At 32.1% G+C, this 20451-nt stretch overlaps 1 protein-coding gene across 1 annotated transcript in view; it reads right to left on the bottom strand.

The window, feature by feature from the left end:
* The window catches only part of LOC142327273 (uncharacterized), a 164918-nt gene that overhangs the window by 67911 nt on the left and 76556 nt on the right, over window positions 1-20451 (bottom strand). Inside the window, exons 2-3 of the mRNA XM_075370165.1 lie at window positions 16219-16338; window positions 2062-2205 (exon numbers count right to left, since the gene is read on the bottom strand). Of these exons, the coding sequence (XP_075226280.1) occupies window positions 2062-2205; window positions 16219-16338 (264 nt within the window). The remainder of the gene's footprint in view (window positions 1-2061; window positions 2206-16218; window positions 16339-20451) is intronic.

Raw genomic sequence — 20451 nt, 5'->3', positions numbered from 1 at the left:
ATAGTTGACAATATGGAAAGTAGAAATCAAAGAATGAAAGTCAGCACATGCTACATTTATGTTTCATTGATAAAGCTGTCCTTAAATATTTTTTGATGCAAGAGTTATCTCATGAGCAGGTGTTCAGTATTTTGGACTACATCTAGATTGTTTCCTTACATGGAAAAATCATGTTTAATCCAAGCACAAGAAGTTACAATTACATTAAAACTAGATGTAGGTATTGGTTGATCGGTCATAAATCCGATTTATCCATTACTTCAAAGATTATTATCTGTAAATGGATGTTAAAGACAACTTAATCTTCGTTGAATTCACCTCTGAGAATTGTCCAGTGGTTCTAACATCAAATTCTTGAACAATTCTAAGCCAAGGTCATTAGAGCTATCTTCAAAGTCCTGTGAATCATCAGCGACCAATACTTTATATAGATTTCAATATTTCAAGAGTAAAAAAAGAAAAATCAAGATTCAGTAAGAAATTCCAGTATAGGTGCTATCAGTTTTCAAATTATTTGGAACTCAACTTGTTAGACAAGAAAGAAACTAGTTTTAACATACTAAAATTTACATTTTATGTAAATGTATAGATTTCATGTTTTCTTGTTGTTGTTTTTTTTTAATGTGAATCTTTGTTACTGTTTTTAAGTTTCATATGTGTATATGTGTGTTTATTTGTGAATGTATTAAAAGTTAAAACATAACCTGGTAAATACTATTTTTTTTTTTTCAATTAGTATTTAGCAAGTTAATAATTGATAAATGTATAATTTTTATTAATATGTCCTATTGTTCATTCAATATTTAATTTTAAATAGATTGAAATTTTATAGTTACAGAAAAAACATCCCAAAACTCTAGAAATCCAATAAAATATGTCAACAAAAGATTAAAATCCTAATTTAAAAATTTAAAATAGTAAACTAAATAAAAATTAATAATATTAATTCATTTAATATATATAGCAAATAATTTAAGTAAACATTTGAATATATACCATTTAGTGATGAAAAATACAATAAAAAATTGAATTGCCTAAAAAGAAAACTATTTAACTCATAACCTTACATAAATTTATAAGGTTTACATGTGGCATTGAAAATGATAAATTAACTTTTAAAATGAACATTATTCTAAATAAAGTTATACCTTAGAGTAGAAGATAAAAACAAGAAAGTAACAATACAACACAAAATTATATTCAACTTAAAAATAATAAAGAAATGAAATTTTAAAAGAACTGACAATCAAAAAGTGACAATTTAAAAAAAAAACTACTACCATATGAAAAAATATAATAAAGATAAATAAATAAGACAAAATAATAAGGAGAGGTACATGTCACCAACTACTTTAAGTACTAGGAGAGATTATAAGTAGAACAAGAATAGACAGTCAATTTAAAAACAGAATATTAAAACTGGTGATGATTGATTTATCAAGAGGCATCTATAATAATAAAGATCTCCACAAGATTGCAAAATTAAGACAATATGCTACTTTATTAAGACCAGTAATCTTGTACGGCACTGAAACATTATATCTAACTGACTTTAAAAATTGCTCAAAATCGAAAGAAGCTAATAAGGAAAACCCATGGTCCAAGGGTAAAACATTTCTTGGAGTATATGATCAGGATGGACCCTAACAGATTAAATAAAAAATTTCTAATAAGCTACGTAACATGAAAAACAAATCAATTTACTTGGAACAGATGGAAGAGGACCTCCAAAAGATATGCTTGAAGTAAGAGGACTGTTATGATAGAGAAAACTTCCAAGGAATAATTTGCAATATAAAAGCTCTTGTGGAAGAAAAAAGGACAGGAATATTATGGGCAGAGCAATAAAAACGAAGCATCCTGAAAAAAAAGAGAAACGAAGAAGATAAAAGAAACTAGAAAGAAGTGATATTTGCATAGTCCTAAGTTGGCTTTTTCGCATAAAAAACATTTAAGAACTGAAAATTATTTCCTGAATTAATAATCCATATTCAAATAGTATATACCACTGAAAAAAACTTAAAAATACACATATTAAATATAATTAAAAAAAGTAATTACCGGACAATGACAGGTTTTTCACTGCCTGCAACAAATCCAAATCCCAATTCAGGATCTCTGATAAGTTGAACAAGCCTCGGCTGAGGTGGTTCCTCAGGCCAATCTGTACGAGGATCTTCATATGTTGTAGTTTTGTTGATGTGACTGAAAACAAATTTATGTAGGTGAAAACAAAATGTAAGTAATAATTCATAAAGTCTGAAACAATATTTTATATAAATGCAAACAAAAAATTGTTAGTATGAGAATTGGATTTACAGTCTGTCAAGACTTACATCATAATCATAATATATAAATTGAAAACTTTCCTAGATATTATCACAAAAGCTTCAATAACAAATAAATAATAGAAACTAACTATTTAATTAACATTAAATGGATAGGTTTTGCTAATATATTTTCTTACCATAAGAAATTACCATAATATATTTTCGTACACCAGTAAAGAATGTAAAATACTTTAAAAAATTGAAAAAAAAATTAAAATCTGAGAGTAGAGCTTTGCAAATATACAAACAATAATTGTAATAAATGAACTGACACATAATTAGATACACTGTTTTATTTCTAACCATTTAATTTCTGTAAAACGTTTTATGATACTCTCTTCATTCAGAAAAATTATTCTATTTTATTATTATTAATTCTTTTTAGGTAGATTTCATAAGAAAGCTATTGTAATGGGTACCACTTCTGGAAAATTTTGACATATCTTTGCATTTCACATCCCCCAGACTCCAAAACCATCAGCTCAAAAGTTTATATATACATTTATATATATTTCACTTTCTTGTGGACATGATAACTGTCGTAATTTTAAAAGTTATCTAAGTAAATGTTTTGATAACACCAACCACTGGCCTAGGGGGTTGAAAAAATAGGGTTTTGAAGACAAAACAGAATCACACCTCCCTTAATAGGCACAGTATCAAATTGGTTTAAAGTGGTTGTTAGTCCTCCATACATTACCTAAAACGTTTGTATAAAACTATTTTTGATATGACCAACCCTTACGGCAAGGGATGACAAAATGTTGCTGGAACTGAAAAAAAATGGGGCTTGTTGTATGCTAAAATGTGAAACTCTTTTTCACATGCAACCATTGTTGTATTTAGTAAATTTGATGTTTTTCTCAACTTTAGGGTGGAAATCTTTTTTATCCCCTACTTAGTGAAATTTAACTTAGTTAAATAATAATACGGTAAATCTCTACTTAGTTTTACTGGTGAAATCAACCGCCGCTTTCCGGCGTGCAGAAAGGGATTTTTTTTCTTAGATAAAAAACATAGATATAATAAGGGTTAATCAGGTAAATTACCTTACATAATCGTGTCTTATTACTTTACCATATGTTATGTTCCATGTACGGTTCTCTACAAAAAGTTAGACTACAAAAGACTAGTCATTTATTTAGCAAAGATTGATCCCATATTTAAATTTGTTCATCAGTGAAGGTGCAGAAATTAGGGTAAAATCTTTCTAAGCATTTCCAAACCCACCCATATTTAAATGTACTTTATTTTATGCAGTAAAACATGTCCTGGAAGTTTGTTACATTTTTCATGAATCAATTATATAATAAAAGAGATACATAAATAAGTCATATTCAAAGTGAAAGATAAAAATATCAATATTGAAGTATATGTTCTTCTACAATCTGTTCTGTAACTGCCATCTCTCTCATCAATCCATTTAACATATATCATGTTACACTACCAAAAGTTTCATTTTGTAGTTAAAAATAATGTATGTTACTCTCTAATACTTCCATTCAAACGATGAATCCCTCTTCTGAAAGAACTTTGCTAATTCATTCCACATTAAACTTAAGGAAATGTATTAGTACATTAACATACTTAGTTTTAATTAAAACTAAATAAATGCAGTCCTTGAATTACAGAAATTTAAAATGAAAGAATTATTAATCTGTTGCTAAACTAGTCAGTAACCAATCTGAAGTTTTCTGTAACAACGTATAAACTAATATTTCAGGTTATGATTATCTACCTATCAATATTAAAAGATTAGCTATTGTTCAACTTACAGCCGGATCTCTCAGCAAAAACATTATGACATTTAAATACTTCCTTGCTCGTACACATAAATATATGTGTATAAAAATGGAGTATGATTCCTACTATCAAATGCAAAATTATTAGATCCTTACTTATTTAGATTATAATATGTTTAATAGAATTCTCTTTTTATGACAAATATTTCTCCAGTTACATGATTTTAGATACATATCATAAAAAATTCTTCTTAAAAATACCTCTCATTTTCATTTTGTATGTTTTCTACAAAACGCCAACATACTTGGCATTTATAGACCTAGAAAAGGCATTCGATAACGTAGACTGGAATAAAATGTTCAGCATTTTAAAAAAATTAGGATTCAAATACAGAGATAGAAGAACAATTGCTAACATGAACAGGAACCAAACAGTAACAGTAATAATCGAAGAACATAAGAAAGAAGCCGTAATAAGAAAGGGAGTCCGACAAGGATGTTCCCCATCCCCATTACTTTTTAATCTTTACATGGAACTAGCAGTTAATGATGTTAAAGAACAATTTAGATTCGGAGTAACAGTACAAGGTGAAAAGATAAAGATGCTACGATTTGCTGATGATATAGTAATTCTAGCCGAGAGTAAAAAGGATTTAGAAGAAACAATGAATGGCATAGATGAAGTCCTACGCAAGAACTATCGCATGAAAATAAACAAGTACAAAACAAAAGTAATGAAATTTAGTAGAAATAACAAAGATGGACCACTGAATGTGAAAATAGGAGGAGAAAAGCTTATGGAGGTAGAAGAATTTTGTTATTTGGGAAGTAAAATTACCAAAGATGGACGAAGCAGGAGCGATATAAAATGCCCAAGAGCACAAGCGAAACGAGCCTTCAGTCAGAAATATAATTTGTTTACATCAAAAATTAATTTAAATGTCAGGAAAACATTTTTGAAAGTATATGTTTGGAGTGTCGCTTTATATGGAAGTGAAGCTTGGACAATCGGAGTATCTGAGAAGAAAAGATTAGAAGCTTTTGAAATGTGGTGCTACAGGAGAATGTTGTATTTGTCATATATATATATATATATATATATATATATATATATATATATATATATTAATAATAGTTATTATTAGATTAAAAAATAAAGCAAAATTAAATATTAATTTTTCTAGAAAGGAAATACCTGTTCAGTTCTTTTACTAATCAAGAAACAAAATTTAGAAATAGCACTTCATTACTAATCAAGGATGAGTTAAATTACAGCGGTAGGTCGAAACGTCTCGTTCTCACCTTGATATATAGTCAGTTGGCAAGCTATTAATCTTTTGTAGCTTCTTAAGAGTAACGCGTTCCCATTATTTTAATGCAACAAAATACACGCTTCAAACTGAAATTACCAACTGGTCCAATATTACTGTAGGTGAAGTAAAATACTAATATTTAGTTAATTAAAAATACGAAACCGAAATAACAAGTTAACGTAATATGATTTCAGTTTTTAACAACATTTTTTCATAATAAATAAAGTTTATTCCTAATAATTTTTTAACGATTTTTCATCTTAAAATTAAAAAATTTATATGGTTCTGTTAATCAGGCAGATTAAAAAATTTTAAATATTGTAAATAATTTGTTAATAAACTGATTTTGACAAGGTTTTACTCAGTGTTAATCCTTTGAGTATGTGTAAGAATTATGTGTTTAAATTTTAGGAGGCTGATCAATAAAGAATGATTAATGCAGTTTATTCTAATTCGAAAAATTGTGAAAAAGGTGAATAAAACATTTGATAATTTTTTGAGAGAAATTTTAAACATAACAAACGTTTATCGAGCTCTGCAAATAAAGTAATGAGGATGGTTCAGAAAAAAACATTTTATTTACGATCCAATTATACATGAACTCTATCACCTTCGAAATAGTTTCCTTGGGAAGCCACGCAACGCATTAAATGGTTTTTTCTTCATAGCAGTGTTGGAACTCAAAAACCGGAATATCCTTCAGATGGTTAGTTACATTTTGAAAAATGTTTTCTACTGTTCCAAAATGGCGTCCTTTGAGGTGTTTTTTTTAAAGTCGGGAACAGGAAAAATTCGTAGGGATTCAAGTCAGGTGAATAAGGTGGTTAAGGAACTACAGAAATGTTTTTCTTTGCCAAAAACTCATTAATTAAAAGTGCAGTGTGATAAGGTGCATTGTCATGATGAAGCATCCAGATTGTGTTTGATGGTTGCTCTCACGCGGGCAACTATTTTTCGCAGTTTATCAAGAATTTCTCGGTAAAAATATTGATTTACAGTCTGTCCTGTAGGCAAAACCTTCTTATGAACAATGCCATTACTATCGAAGATATAATTTAGCGTGGTTTTGATTTTTGATCTGTTCATTTTTGCTTTTTGGGACGTGGTGAGTTTGAAGTGTGCCATTCCTTGCTCTGGCATTTTGTTCCTGAGTCGTACTCAAATATCCAAGATTCATCACCAGTAATAACATTTTTTAAAAAATCAGGATCAGTTTTAATTCGCCCTAAAATATCGCGGCGCACTTCCACCCTGTTGTTTTTCTGTTCAACAGTGAGGTTTTTTAGCACCAATTTTGCATAAACGTTTTTCATTTCCAATTCGTTTGTCAAAATTTGAATGGCTGTGGTATAGTTCAAATTCAATTGTTCTGAATTCATTCTGACAGTTAATCGCCGGTGGTACCGTATCAAATCTTTGATTCGCTCAACATTGTCGTCGGTTTTTGAAGATAACGGTCTTTCAGAGCATGGATCGTCTGCAACTGAATACTTTAAACCACCTAAAAACTTGGGCTCGTAACAGAGCATCACGTGGACGTGCGGCATTCAACGTGCACACACCTTTCTGAAGCCTAAATGGTCATGAAGAATACGATCGATAACAGCTCTTAAAACATCAGTTAAAAGAAGGGCCAGGCCGGAAAACGTTGAGTGACGATCTTTTCTGATTTCATCATTGACGCAATTCAACAAATCCTCGGTGATTATCGAGGGCCTCCCCGAACGTTCATCATCATGCACATTAATTCTGTTATTCTCAACCTTTCACAGAATTTTCGGACGTTTCTTTCATTCATTACATTATCACCGTACACAGCAAACAACTGCCTATGAATTTCAGCCGGCTTAACGTTTTGATGATTTAAAAAACATATGACCACGTATTTCACAGTCGGCGGCAACATCGATTTTCCTATTCAATTTATAATGTAATAACTCACACGTATTCAAAGGTACTACAACGCGACAACTTACAAACACCAATGCAGTGTGTACATTACTAGCGTAGCCATGAACGACACAGGTTCGCTAACCTTAAGGAGAGAAATTTTCCACCGGTCTTTACTTTACAGATATCCCTCGTATATATAGAAAGACTTTAGTCAAAAGTCTCCTACGAAAGAGGAAACTAAAAGAATACATTTTCTAGGGTTAGTCTGCTTTAAAATTATTTTACTTCATTTCCGTCTTGATATTATGGTTCTTGATTTGATATTGGTTTAAATTCATAAATTTGGTAAGGAGCAGAAAATTTAAATAAGATGTTTAAAAAACCTACTTTTAATAAAAATAAAGGTTTATAAACCTTTAATAAAATTATTTAAGGAATCCCTGAACCCTGAAAGTATTTTCACTTAAACATATTCTATTTTATTTTATTTTTCTATTTTGGTTGATAAAATTACCCAGAAGCTTTGAAGCTTGTACGTGGAATAAGGAAATGGAATTTTGTAGCGTATGAAAAATGCTATAGCAACCGGAATTCGAACGCGGGACTTCCGGATGAAAGGCTGAGACGCTACCACTTCGCCAATAATTACAATTTCATAGCTTCAAGATAAGGTTCATTCCAAAAATTCAATTATTCACGCATGATGCTCAGAAAAAATACAGTCGTCGATAATAGTTAAATTTGCTTCCGTTTTAAAATAATTGCAAAGATATCAAGAAAAAAAAATTCTGCAATGTAAAGACAATTGAATTTTATTGATATTAATCAGCCGTTTCAGCTGAGTCAATGCACAAAAAATTAAGTTATGTCATGATTGATCAGCAGATAAATGTGACCATTCATTTATAGATATCGTTTAGTTGTAAGTTGAGGTCTTTTAAAATATCAAACATAAAAATAAATCAGAATATTTTTAATGAAAAAACTGATTAAACAAAATTGAATAAGACACAATAATTTTGAATGATGTTCAAATTCGGTTAATTTGTTTAAAAAAACTTCTATTTAAAAAAAAAATTAATGCTTTTAAAAAAGTCTATGTTGAAAAATATTAATAAATGGTAATTATATTAACAATTACTTACGAAAAACTTTTACTGATAGTTTTAAAATAAAACAAAATTACAATTTCTGCGAGAAACTTAATATCAAATAAAAGTTAAAAACAAAGGTTCTCAAAATAAATTAATAAAACTTTTGTAACACGTTGAATCAATAAAAAGTAGTAACTTAGCTGAACTTTGTAGCAATCTGTTACAAAGACCAATTTATTGACACCATCCCTTGCTCATTCATCTTCTCAACCACCTTTAAAGTCCCATACAACATAAATTCATCCTACTTCTCTCAAATCTAAAACTATACGGTAGAAGTTCAATTTATTAAGATTCGTCAGCAAAAAATTTTAAACTGAAGTAAATTAATTGTCACACTAAAATAATATGTTTCATTGGAAAAATCTCTATTTTATACATATAAAAAGTATATAGGTGTTATTTATATATATATATATATATATATATTTGTGTATAAATAAAGGCACCAAATATTAATAGTTAAGCTAAATATAATAGTAATTTTTTTTTTTTAACATAATTGGTTTGCTTGGCATTTTTCCCACCACCACCCCATTCGATCGCCCTAAAGCATAAGACCTGTACCACAAATGGCAACTGAGCCTCTAACAGTTTAGCGACCAGTATCCTAACATAGCTCCTAGAGCTTACCTAACAGCGTGAACGGACTAAGCGTGGTGCCATACACCATCGGCTTACGTGTCCCAACTGCTCACTTTTCATACATTTACTAAAATGGGAAGCCGCACCCCGTCAGCTACTAAAAATGTATATGATATCCATAATAAAATTTATTTCGTCTAGGCAGCAATTCGCTGCCAACCCTTCGGTTGCTGAATGCCAGCAAGTACCTGTCCACCATTTTATAGCGCTTGGAGCCATAATAATAGGCTGGTGGTCAGCCATACTAGGGTTATTTTCTCGCGGCAATGCGGTAAGAGTTTTTCCCTTAAGCAAGCTACGGATACCGGTTGAACAAAGCAAGCGCATCTAGGAACTCCCATACGGTCCGACAATGCGGCTCTCGCCACATTGATTCGTCGCTTGTGAGTGGCCAATTTTCCCCTTGACCTCTAAATTCCAGTGGCCCGGTCCCTGGTCCCCCAAGAGCAGGGTAGTCAAACATCAGGTGTTCATTTCACTGAACCTCCCCGCAGACGCACAGCTCATCAGCTGCCAGGAGGAACCGAAACAGATATTGGTTCAAGTTAGCGTGATTGGTGAGTACCTGGGCACCTGTTGCCCTTAAAAAAGATAACAAGGCATACCATACCATCCCCCCAGATCTTGTATAAACTTATATAAGGATCTTCCCTCAGTCGTGGTGTCCCATTACAACTGTCATACTTCAATCGTGAGTCTCTGCAGACTCTTCCGCAGGCGGGAGATGGGCAACTGAACAAAATTTAGATCCGGTGCATTGTGATCACCGTTCCTCTCCGTTACTGGCCTGGCTCGAAACCGCATCCCAAATACCTCGACCTCCCGGCAATCTCCACATGGCTGGCCGAACTTTCACCACTAAATCGATTGGGAGAGCCTTTCCCAATACGGTGGTAGCCTCGTAGGAGGTTCTTTTAAAAAAACCAGTGCATAATTAAGGCTCTGCGCTGGGCACTCCTTAAATTTTTAAAAAGTGATATTTTTAAAAAGTGATATTTTTAAAAATTTATATCCAACCTATGCGCCCAAACGACCGCCGCGTAAGAAGTCATGCTTTCCAAGACACCTCAGTACACCATGTACATTTGACGGCCCGACAACCCATAGTCTTTCCAAACAATCCTCCTAAGTTTGTGCATCACTGAGAAGTTGTCCGCCGCTACTTGCCTAATGTGGTTGCTAAACAGCAACTTTTCATCAAACAAAACACCTAGGCACTTATGAACTCTAACTCGGTTGATTACACAGCCTTTATATTTAATATGGGGGTTACGACTGTACGATAATTTGTCTGCACCCTTGAGAAGCATAAACTTCGTCTTGGGCACAAAAATCTTTAAATTTTGAATGTCCATCGTGCCCTCTGCGGTTGACAAGGTCTGCTGCGCCCGGTTTTCTATCTGTGGTCGTAAATTACCACGAACTAAAAGAAGACATCATCGCGAAAGCCTGGGCCGTGACCCCTTCTGGAAATGTCAATCCCAGAAATCCGTCGAATACCAGGTTCCACAGCAGGGGACCGAGAACGGGACCCTGCGGGCTTCCCCTGGTAACTGATTTTTCCACAACTAGGTGCGCATCCTTAAACAGAGCCGCACGGTTAGACAGTCACGTACCATGGCCTGCAGGGCTACGGGAACATCGCAGCGTTCCAACTCATAGAGGACAGCACTCTTAACACAAGGAAGGAAATGCTGTCTCTATGTATAATAATGTTATAATATGTATAATAATAATATAATAGTAATCTTATCTATTACTATTACAGGGTGAGAAAACTTAAAACCAAATCGACACCGGCAACTCACCGGGTTGGTCTAATGATGAATGCGTTTTCGCAAATCAGCTGATTTCGAAGTCGAGAGTTCCAACGTTCAAATCCTAGTAAAGGCAGTTACTTTTATACGGATTTGAATACTAGATCGTGCATACCGGTGTTCTTTGGTGGTTGGGTTTCAATTAACCACACATTTCAGAAATGATCGACCTGAGACTGTACAAGACTACACTTCACTTACACTCATATATATCATCCTCATTCATCCTCTGAAGTAATACCTGACAGTGATTCTCGGAGGCTAAACAGGAAGAAAAAAAAATCGACACCGGCATGTACAACAGTTATTCGAGTGTCACCTTTAACACTATTACTGTCGCTGCTACTACTAGCGCCAATATTGGTTGTGTGTGTTATTGCTCTCATTTATTGTAATCAATTATAAACTGTTCACACTTCAGTGCAGTATAGCTTCGTTCTTTGCAGTTCTATTTTTTTTTAAATGCCTTGTTTTATTTAGTAAAGGGTTATTACAGAAGAAGCTTATGTGCGTTCTTGATCCTTTCAAGAAAATCGTCAAACGTTAGCTGAAAACTTTTCGAATGCCATTATTCCAACAAAGAGTAGCATACGCAATTTGTTAAAAAAAATGCCTACAAGGGGGTCGGTTTCAAACGCATAACGAAATATTCGACTTCCATTAGGACTGTAAAAGCCATACCCGATATTTAAAGAATTTATTGTGGTAAAGAGTACGGCTTCTTCCAATAAGACGGAGCAACGTGTAAAACACCAAACTATTAACTTTTTCTCTTCTACTTTTTTCTGATTGAACTTACTTATTTTTGAAGTTAGATGTGGGACATCAGTCCAGTTCTATACTTTTCTATTTGTAACCATTTCTTTCATTTCAAATTAATTTTCCGTTTCTCTTCACAAGTAGTAATGTATTTCAAACATTATTGTGGATGTTCTTTTGGTTTACGGTTTTCCGAGTTTAATTCACGTAATCACTGATTATTCTGTGTCATTTGTTTTTTTTAAGTGCACTTCGTATTTTTGAATTTTTAAAGTGAGTAATTATAGAATTTATGTATGTCTGATCAGTCGTTTAAATAATAATTTCAGACGATTAATCTGATGAAATTTTCTAGACAGAATTATGTCGTTAATCTATCTGTCGAGTTCAGTAATTGTAAGTAACATTCCGATAAAATACTTGTAAAATCTGGAGTATTTAAAAAAATACAATCTCTTTTTATTAAGATAGAATAACAAAATTTTTAATAAGATAGATTAGCAAACAGAATGAAAGAAGGGATGATTAAATAAATTTAGTGGTTGAAGCAGGGATAAGGAAAGAATCAACTAGCAGTAGTTATAGTAGTAAAAGCAATAACACAGGAAAGCAAAGAAAAAATGTGGAAAACAATTTGTTGAAATGAGAAAGGACAAATAAGAAAAAAGAAAGAAAAAAGGTCTGGTTGATAGGATGAACTGGAAGCAAATATTGAAAGAGGCTGTGAACTGATTTTAGTTCTACTAGACATCGTAAGTAGTAAATGTATTCTTTATAGTGACGTGTGTTGTTAATATTTTTATTTTTTAGCGATGACGCTACATGTTTAAAAGGTTTAAAGTAATTACAGATTATTTTAAAAAACTTTTTTAGAATTTCTGTTAGTTAAATTTTAATTATAATAACTTATTAATTTCATTGTTCATTAGTAATAACAGGAAAACAATTAATTTAATTTTGTGTACTCAAAGCGAGAAAAATATAAAACTAATAAGCATATATATATACCCGATCATCAGGAAGTTTTTCAGATAATTCCTGAAGGATTTATCTGATTTCTCTGAAATTTTCTGTACAACATTATTTCAGTTAATTCATAAATACACTAGCCAGTAGTATCAACGATAAAAATAACCTCTTCCCTTTCACATCCAATACGAGTTTGAACTCTTTTTATTCCAGACCGTTACAAATGGTCTTTTATTAAGACCGTTACAAATGGTAATTACAAACATACAGCCGTTAAAATACTAAAATGACATTTAATAACATTAAATTTATTTAATATGTGCCTTCAATTTTTAAGGGAAAATTTTGTGCGAATTCTTCTAGTAGACAAGGTGATTTTTTTTACTATAAGAAAAAATTCCTTTAGTAGGGAATTTACTAATATTTAAAACAAGAAAGTAAACAAAAAAATGTCAAAAGCAATCTGTAAAAAATGAGAATGAGCAGTTAAGAAGAAAGAGAAAAAACATTTCTTATCAGTAAGTAGGATGAAAGGAATTTGGTTTAAATGCTACAATTATTAAAGTTAAAAAACTATATACAGGTATTTATAAAATATTTATTTTAGATTTTATTAAATTTGTTTAAAAAAAAATCAAATTTAATAAAATCTCATAAGGAGATTAGCTAAAATTAAATAAATAATCCAGAAAATTAACATTTAAAAATCACACATGCCGTTTGCCGATGTCGTGGCTGATTAGGTAGCGCTCGGCATTTCGTGTGAAGGTTTGAATCCTGGTTAGGCATGGCACCTTTTCAAACTCTATTTCGAATGGGCTAATATATATGTTGATATCCCCTCTTTCAAAAAAAAATCACACACACAAAAGCCAATAATTAACAATTCAATGTTTTTTTTTGGACAGCATATGTAATAATTATGTAAATTCACGTATTCAAAATTCAGTATATAATTATGGTTATAATTATGTTAACAGATAAAAATTATGAAAAAATAAATAGAAAGCAAATTTTTAGAAACAATGAAATAAAAAGATTAAGGTTAGTTGTATATAAAAATCAGATATAAAAATTAAACAAAAAATTAACAGGCATAACGATTTTAGAGCAACACACAGCATTAAATAACATTTATACTGCATGTACATATTATATAAATTATACCTGGAAAAAAGATGCTGAATGAATTTATTAGAATCTTTCTTATTTTTTCCTGTATCATCCTTAGACCCTATAAAATTGTAAATACAGAATAAATGAAATAATAACAATATAAAATCTAAAATAATAATTAAAAAAAGGATATTTTATGTAATCAGTTTTGTGAAAATCCAGAAGTTTTCAGGATATCTAGTAAATCTTAATTTACTCATAAGCTGTACGCTTTATCCAAATGATATTGTACACAAAACCGTGTTATAATCTAGGTATACCACAGAAAGATATATACTTCACTGAAACCCAACAATTAGTGAATTTAAGATAAAATCGAGAAACAGGTTTCGATTTATGAATTACTTTAAAGAAAGTTGAGTAAATAAGTGAACAGAAACTTATACTGAAGCTTCTTCTTTTTGAATTTATTATTTAACAAAACACATTTTAAAAATTATTTGGAAATCTGGCAGCTGTAAAAAAATAAACATGTTTCTGTTATTTTATCACTTTTGAAATAGGTCTTTTAAGTCCATCTGGCACGTTCAATTTCAAATATTAAAAGAATAAAAAATGTATATATATATATATATATATATATATATATATATATATACAGAATGTCCCACTAAGAAACGGAGAAACTTTCAGGAAATGTTCTATTGATGAAGTAACGAAAGAAGTTCATATCAACATAGGTTTGGGAACGCTTTGTTTCTAAGTTATGGCTAGCGAAATATTTCGCTCAGATTTAAGTACTTCTAATAAAAAGAAGCCCTACAGTAATTAAGGAACCAAATTACCCAGTATTATTCACTCAAAATAAGGAGTAAAGTTGGTGGTTTCTTATGTAATTTAAACTGGGAAATAGGAAAAACAGGCCTCAGAACTGTAACTCCTGTAGGTTTTTAGATATTTGACGTAAAACACAAAATTGGTTGCCTAAAAACAAGTTTTTTTTTGGTTTGTTTAATAAATGCGGGAGAAGATTTAGTAACAAAACTTGTAGATAATTTCATTGTGAGAAAATTATTATAAATTCAGCCAATAAAAAGTAAAAACTTAAAAGTTGGTTTTTATTGAAGCAAAACAGACGAAAATAAACAAAATCATATTAATCTTTCTGTAGTTAATATACATTCTTTTTAAAAACAAAAACGCTAATTACTGAAAATAATTTTAAAAGAAATATAAAATTTATAAAAACAATATTTTAGCTCATTTCCAACGTGTTCGTTTTCTGTTGAACTCCAAGGAAATCATTTTGTTAATGAACATCGTGCGATTCAACAATTCAGCGTGGCCCAGGCACTAATACAAGGCGAATTTCATGTCACACTGGTTTGTCAAAAAACAAAGTGTGGCGCATCCTACGGAAAGAAAATATTTATCCCTTCCGCGCCACCAGAAATATTCTACGTCGAGCAGAGTGCTGTGTACATTGAGAAGGAAGAAATTTCGAACAATTACTATAGTTAATTAATCTGTTGCTATTTTATCATTTCATGTATTTTATTTTTTTATTATATTGTATCAATATGATTATGATTATCATTATGATTATTAGGTACAGAATATTAGGTACGATTTTCTGTCTGTTTTGCTTCAATAAAAAAAAAATTTTGATGTTTTTATTTACTTTTTATTGGCTGTATTTACATTAATTTTCCTCAGAATTAAATTATCTACAAGTTTTTACTAAATCTTCCGCATTTATTAGTCATTAACAAAGCTACTGTACTACAAACCTAAAAATAAAACTTGTTTTTCGATACCAAATATTGTGTTTTACGTGGGTTATTTTAAAAACTACAGGAGTTACAGTTCTGGGACCTGTTTTATCCTATTTTTCAGCTTAAATTATAAGAGAAAACACCAATTTTACTCCTTAATTTGGATCCCAAAAATTATAGTAGGGCTTCTTTTTATTAGAAGAGCTGAAATTCAATCAGAATCTTTCGCTAGCCGTAACTCGAAAACCAAGCGTTTCCAAACGTATATTTATGTGAAATATTTTTATTATTTTCACCAGTAGAACATGTTCCGAAAAATTTTCCGTTTCTTTGCGGGACACCCTGTTTTTAATACACATATTTCCTTTAAAGTTATCCGTCGAAAAATATATTTTAACAGACTAGAAGATATTCTCTCTTATTTTCACTTTAAAGTGAAAACTTTTTTAGGTGAAAAGTTTTGTTTTACTAAAATAATGAGTTATTTTTGAGATAATAATTGAGCTAATTTTATTGGTTCATCTGAATTAATTGATGATTTCTGTTCACAAAAAAACAAAACACTGTCTATTTAGAAATAAAATTTTATACTCCTAGTTATTGTGATAGTTTACTAGCGCCAAATGAACAAAAGAAACAAAGTTTACGTTAAAGGTAAATATAATAAACGGAAAGGCGTTAATTAAAATTATAATTTTAACTTACTTGATAAAATACGGTTTGCCATCGCTATCTGTTGCAAGTTCCCAGCCGTAAGGCAATCCACCAGAATTTTTTGACCAAGCTTCAACAGGAGGTACCCAAGAACTGGTTTGTGTTAAGTGGCTGTAAAAATAAAACAATAAGAATTAAAAAAAAGAGGAAAAGAAATTTAAGATAATTAATTATATGATTTACATTTTATAAATAGATAAAAAATAAACAATTAAACATTTTTGATATATTTCAGGCTTAATTAAAGTCACTTTTTCAGATTTTTCCTTATTAAAATTTAATTAAAAAAAGTTTTATTAAAGATTGCGTAGATATGTTTAAACAGTATATAATTAAAAAAATATTGTTTTTACAGATGGAACGTACCAAGGCGCTAGTGGATAGAAATTTAACTAATGATAGGGTATTGTTAGTTTTATTAGCGACTGCTCAGTTAGGGTTCAAAGTTCTACCAGAAATGATTTACGACGAGAAACGTAAATTAATAGCGCGGTGGACGCTTCAAGTTTGTATTCTTGAACGGCAACACCATTCGGTATTTTATTGCGCTTTGATCGTGTTAGATTTACAGAAAATGTTAGAGACGATCAGCTACAGCTGTTAGCATGTAGTTATTTGTTGATCTCCTCTAAATATTTTGAAGTTGATCCTATAACGAACGATAAAAGACCTAGGTGGACGCATATTACCTCGAAGAAATTCGCAAATATGAGGTGCGAGTTGTCGATGCGCTACACTGACGAGTAGCGTCCGTTAAGCCGCATGAGTTTGTTTATCGCATTGCGTCTAAGATGCAGATTATAACTCACAGGCTCGAGGAAATCGTGTATAGAGCTCACGAATTAATAAATTGTAGTTATGCCGTTGCAACTAGAAACCGGTTTGCTGTTACTGCAATTGCTGCGGCGTGTTTAGTGACGGGAATAAAGTCCTGCAATATTGAATTGACGACAAGACAAATTTTTATGGACGTATTTATTATTCCTATTTCTAAAAAATAATTTAAAAAAAAATTATTGAAATAATAAAACCCTGTCTGTTGCAGATGGCCCAGTAACAGCTTTTTGAATTGCTTGCTGACAAGAATGATGTCATTTATAAGGAGGTTGCGGCGACCGCCACTAATTCGCCGGCACAGGCACCACACCGACCAGTATTCGTCGATGATGGATAGGCTCCATCAACCTCGAGGGCGGTCGTGGCCTTCTGCCTGCAGTAGCGGTTCCACGTAGTAGATTTTTTTAAGAGGCTCCGTTAACGGTCAGGCCGATGGTTGTTGACGAAAGCAACAAATTTAACTTATTAGACATTTTAATAAAGTTCTTCTACACTAAGGGGCTGCTCTGCATAAAAGAGTGAGAAGAAGCATTTTCAAGAGTAGACAAAAGAAATTTATCTATTAATATGAAATCGCTTCTTAATGTGCTAACGTGGGCTTTCAAAACAATTAAGTCGAAATGGCTTATTTCGACTACGCTAGAAGACAACCACATGGGGGTTATGAATGATAGCTACCGGACGCTGCCAATATCCTTCCTTATGGACAATGTAAAACATGTCCCGTTAGCGACTGATAAAAAATTCGACGAAGATGACGTAGAAAAACTGTGTTCAATGATGCAACCACAGAGAGGAACCAAACGGACGTTGAAAGAAGTTCTATTTGAGGACGGTAACGGAAAAAGAGTTCATCTGTCGTATGAACAGTACATACGCGTTTTGTTAGAAGATACTCAGGTTGAACTAACAACGCCCCATACCGTTGGTGATTATTTAATAAATATTAAGTTATTTAAAACTGAAGATATCGAGGCCAAGATTGGAAAGAACGGTTTGGAAAGGCTTTCAACCACGCCGTCTTTGTCGTTAACGTTAACAAAGGAAGTGGGGGTCTTGGTACATTCGATGGCCTGATGTTAAAGGCCATCGAAAAAGTAAAAAAATGATGAAGGCTCCAGAAGAGTCGTACGCAAAATAGTAAGAGTAAAGCCGTTATCAGAGTGATCCGCTTCTGGTTCCCTTCAGCAGACTTAGTAATAGCAATAGTAATAATAATAATATGTTAAATTTAAATTTCTTTTCAGTTTTAGGCATGGCAAATTCAAATAGATGCAAACGTATCTGATTGGCTCAAATAAGAAGATCAGACCGATTTCAATTGATAGAAAATGCTTTCGCATGCAATCTGCAAACCTATTATTATAAAAACAGTAATAGTAATGCGAAAGATATTTGGAAATTTTTTGTAAATTTAAAAAGTGAGGTGATCGAATTACTAACGGAAGCGATAACAGCGATAGGTCTTATTAAATTTAATGTGGTAGTAGAGTGTACGTACAGTAAGGAGTTACTGAATGAGACCAAAGATATCTGTTTTAAAACAAAAAAAATGTAGAGCGTTCAATATAGATAGCGTAGCCGAACTTGTTGATGACGCTGTTTGGCGGATTCTTTATGAGAATTCGCTTTTGAAGGTAAAGGAGCGGGTGGACATTGGTGATTGTAGACGGTATTCTGATAAAGATTAATAAATATTAACCGTTGCTCAGCACTTCGTATCTCCCTTTACCAAAATAAATATATAAGCGAAAGGTGGTTATAAATATTAAAAATGATAACTACTACTTTAAATGGGCTATCCTTTGTAAATACGTGGAAGGACCGCACCGTGAACGCGTAGATGAAAGATATAGGAGAATCATAGACCGGTATGACTTCAGTAGCTGAGTTTTCCTACATTATTACGCGAAATAACCCGTTTCAAAAATAAAAACAATGTTTTTGTAAACGTATAAGCGGTAGACGATGAGAAACAAGTCTTTTCTGTCAAGGCGTGTGACAGCGAGTCGGCAGATCATTTCGATTTGCTTTTCTTAAAGCAGAATGACATTAGCCACTATTGTTATATATCAGATTTTTCCCGTTTAGTTTCTTGCCAACTGAGTAAACACGGTCACAAAATAGTAATTTTTAAACAGTGTTTTATGCATTAAAAACACGATTCTGAAAGTGAACGTAAGACGGCAACTCATTTAGAATTGCGTAAAAAAACAGATCCTATTAAAACTGTAGTTCCTGCGGCGGAAAATGGATTAGCGACGATTTTATAATTTAAAAACTATCACCGTAAATTTCCAACTCCGATTGTGGCTTATGCAGACTTTGAATCTATTTTAAAACCGATTCATACTTGTTTACCGTCACCCAAATGTTCGTTCACTGTTCAATCCGAATTACACATTCCGATGAGTGCTGTTTGTATTTTGTGTATGATGAAACTGTACCGCCCGCAGTTAGATTTAGTCCCTGTTCCGCTTATTCTTTATAGAGGTCTTTATGCGGCCGAGAGTTTTATGAAATGTCTTACTGAAACGGCTGAGAAAATAGACCACGAGATCGATAAAAATATTCCTCTTATTATGACGGACGATGATTTGATGAATGCTTTTCAGTCAGCTAGGTATTGTCAAATGTGCGAAAAGGAAATTATACACGACTTGCAACCGTAGTGCGACCACTGCTACCTTACTGGAAAATATCGTATCGCATTATGCCGCAAATGTAATCTGCTAAGGCAAAACCGCGTTAAAATTCCTGTATTTATCCATAATTCGTCCAATTATGATTCGCATTTTATTACAGGACAGTTAGGTTAAGATACGAAAAGTATTTATGCTATACCGAATTCAGTAGAAAAATTTATCTCGTTTTCTAAATAATATAAAAAAAAGTGTCTGTTCAATTCGTGGATTCGTTTAGGTTTATGCCGGACAGTCTTGAGGATCTAGTTTCAAACCTTCCTGTATGTAAATTGAATCATTTCAGGAAATACACTTCTGAAAACGAACTCCCATTAGTAGCGCGTAAAGGCGTGTATCCTTATGAATACACCAGCTCGTGGCCTGTTACACGTACAGAGCTGCCATCTAAAGAACAGTTTTATAGTCTAACCGGTTTGAATGTAGATGATAAGGATTATGCTCATGCAAAAACTGTGTGGGATTGTTTTAAATTTCAACATAACGGCGTCTTCACACGCCTTCAAACGGCGATCTATATCTTAAATGTGGTATTTTGTTGCTAGCCGACATATTTGAAAACTTTAGGTCATTGTATCCTACAGAATAGGGTTGGATTATGCACATTACCTTACTGCACCAGGTTTTTCGTTTGAAGCTATGGTGTACAAAACGAAAATAAATCTCGAACTGCTGTCAGATCATG

Source organism: Lycorma delicatula, chromosome 7, assembly GCF_047948215.1.
Source record: "Lycorma delicatula isolate Av1 chromosome 7, ASM4794821v1, whole genome shotgun sequence".
Taxonomy (NCBI): Eukaryota; Metazoa; Arthropoda; class Insecta; order Hemiptera; family Fulgoridae; genus Lycorma; species Lycorma delicatula.
Note: the sequence above shows the minus strand (reverse complement) of the source record. Positions and strands in the feature narration are given on the sequence as shown.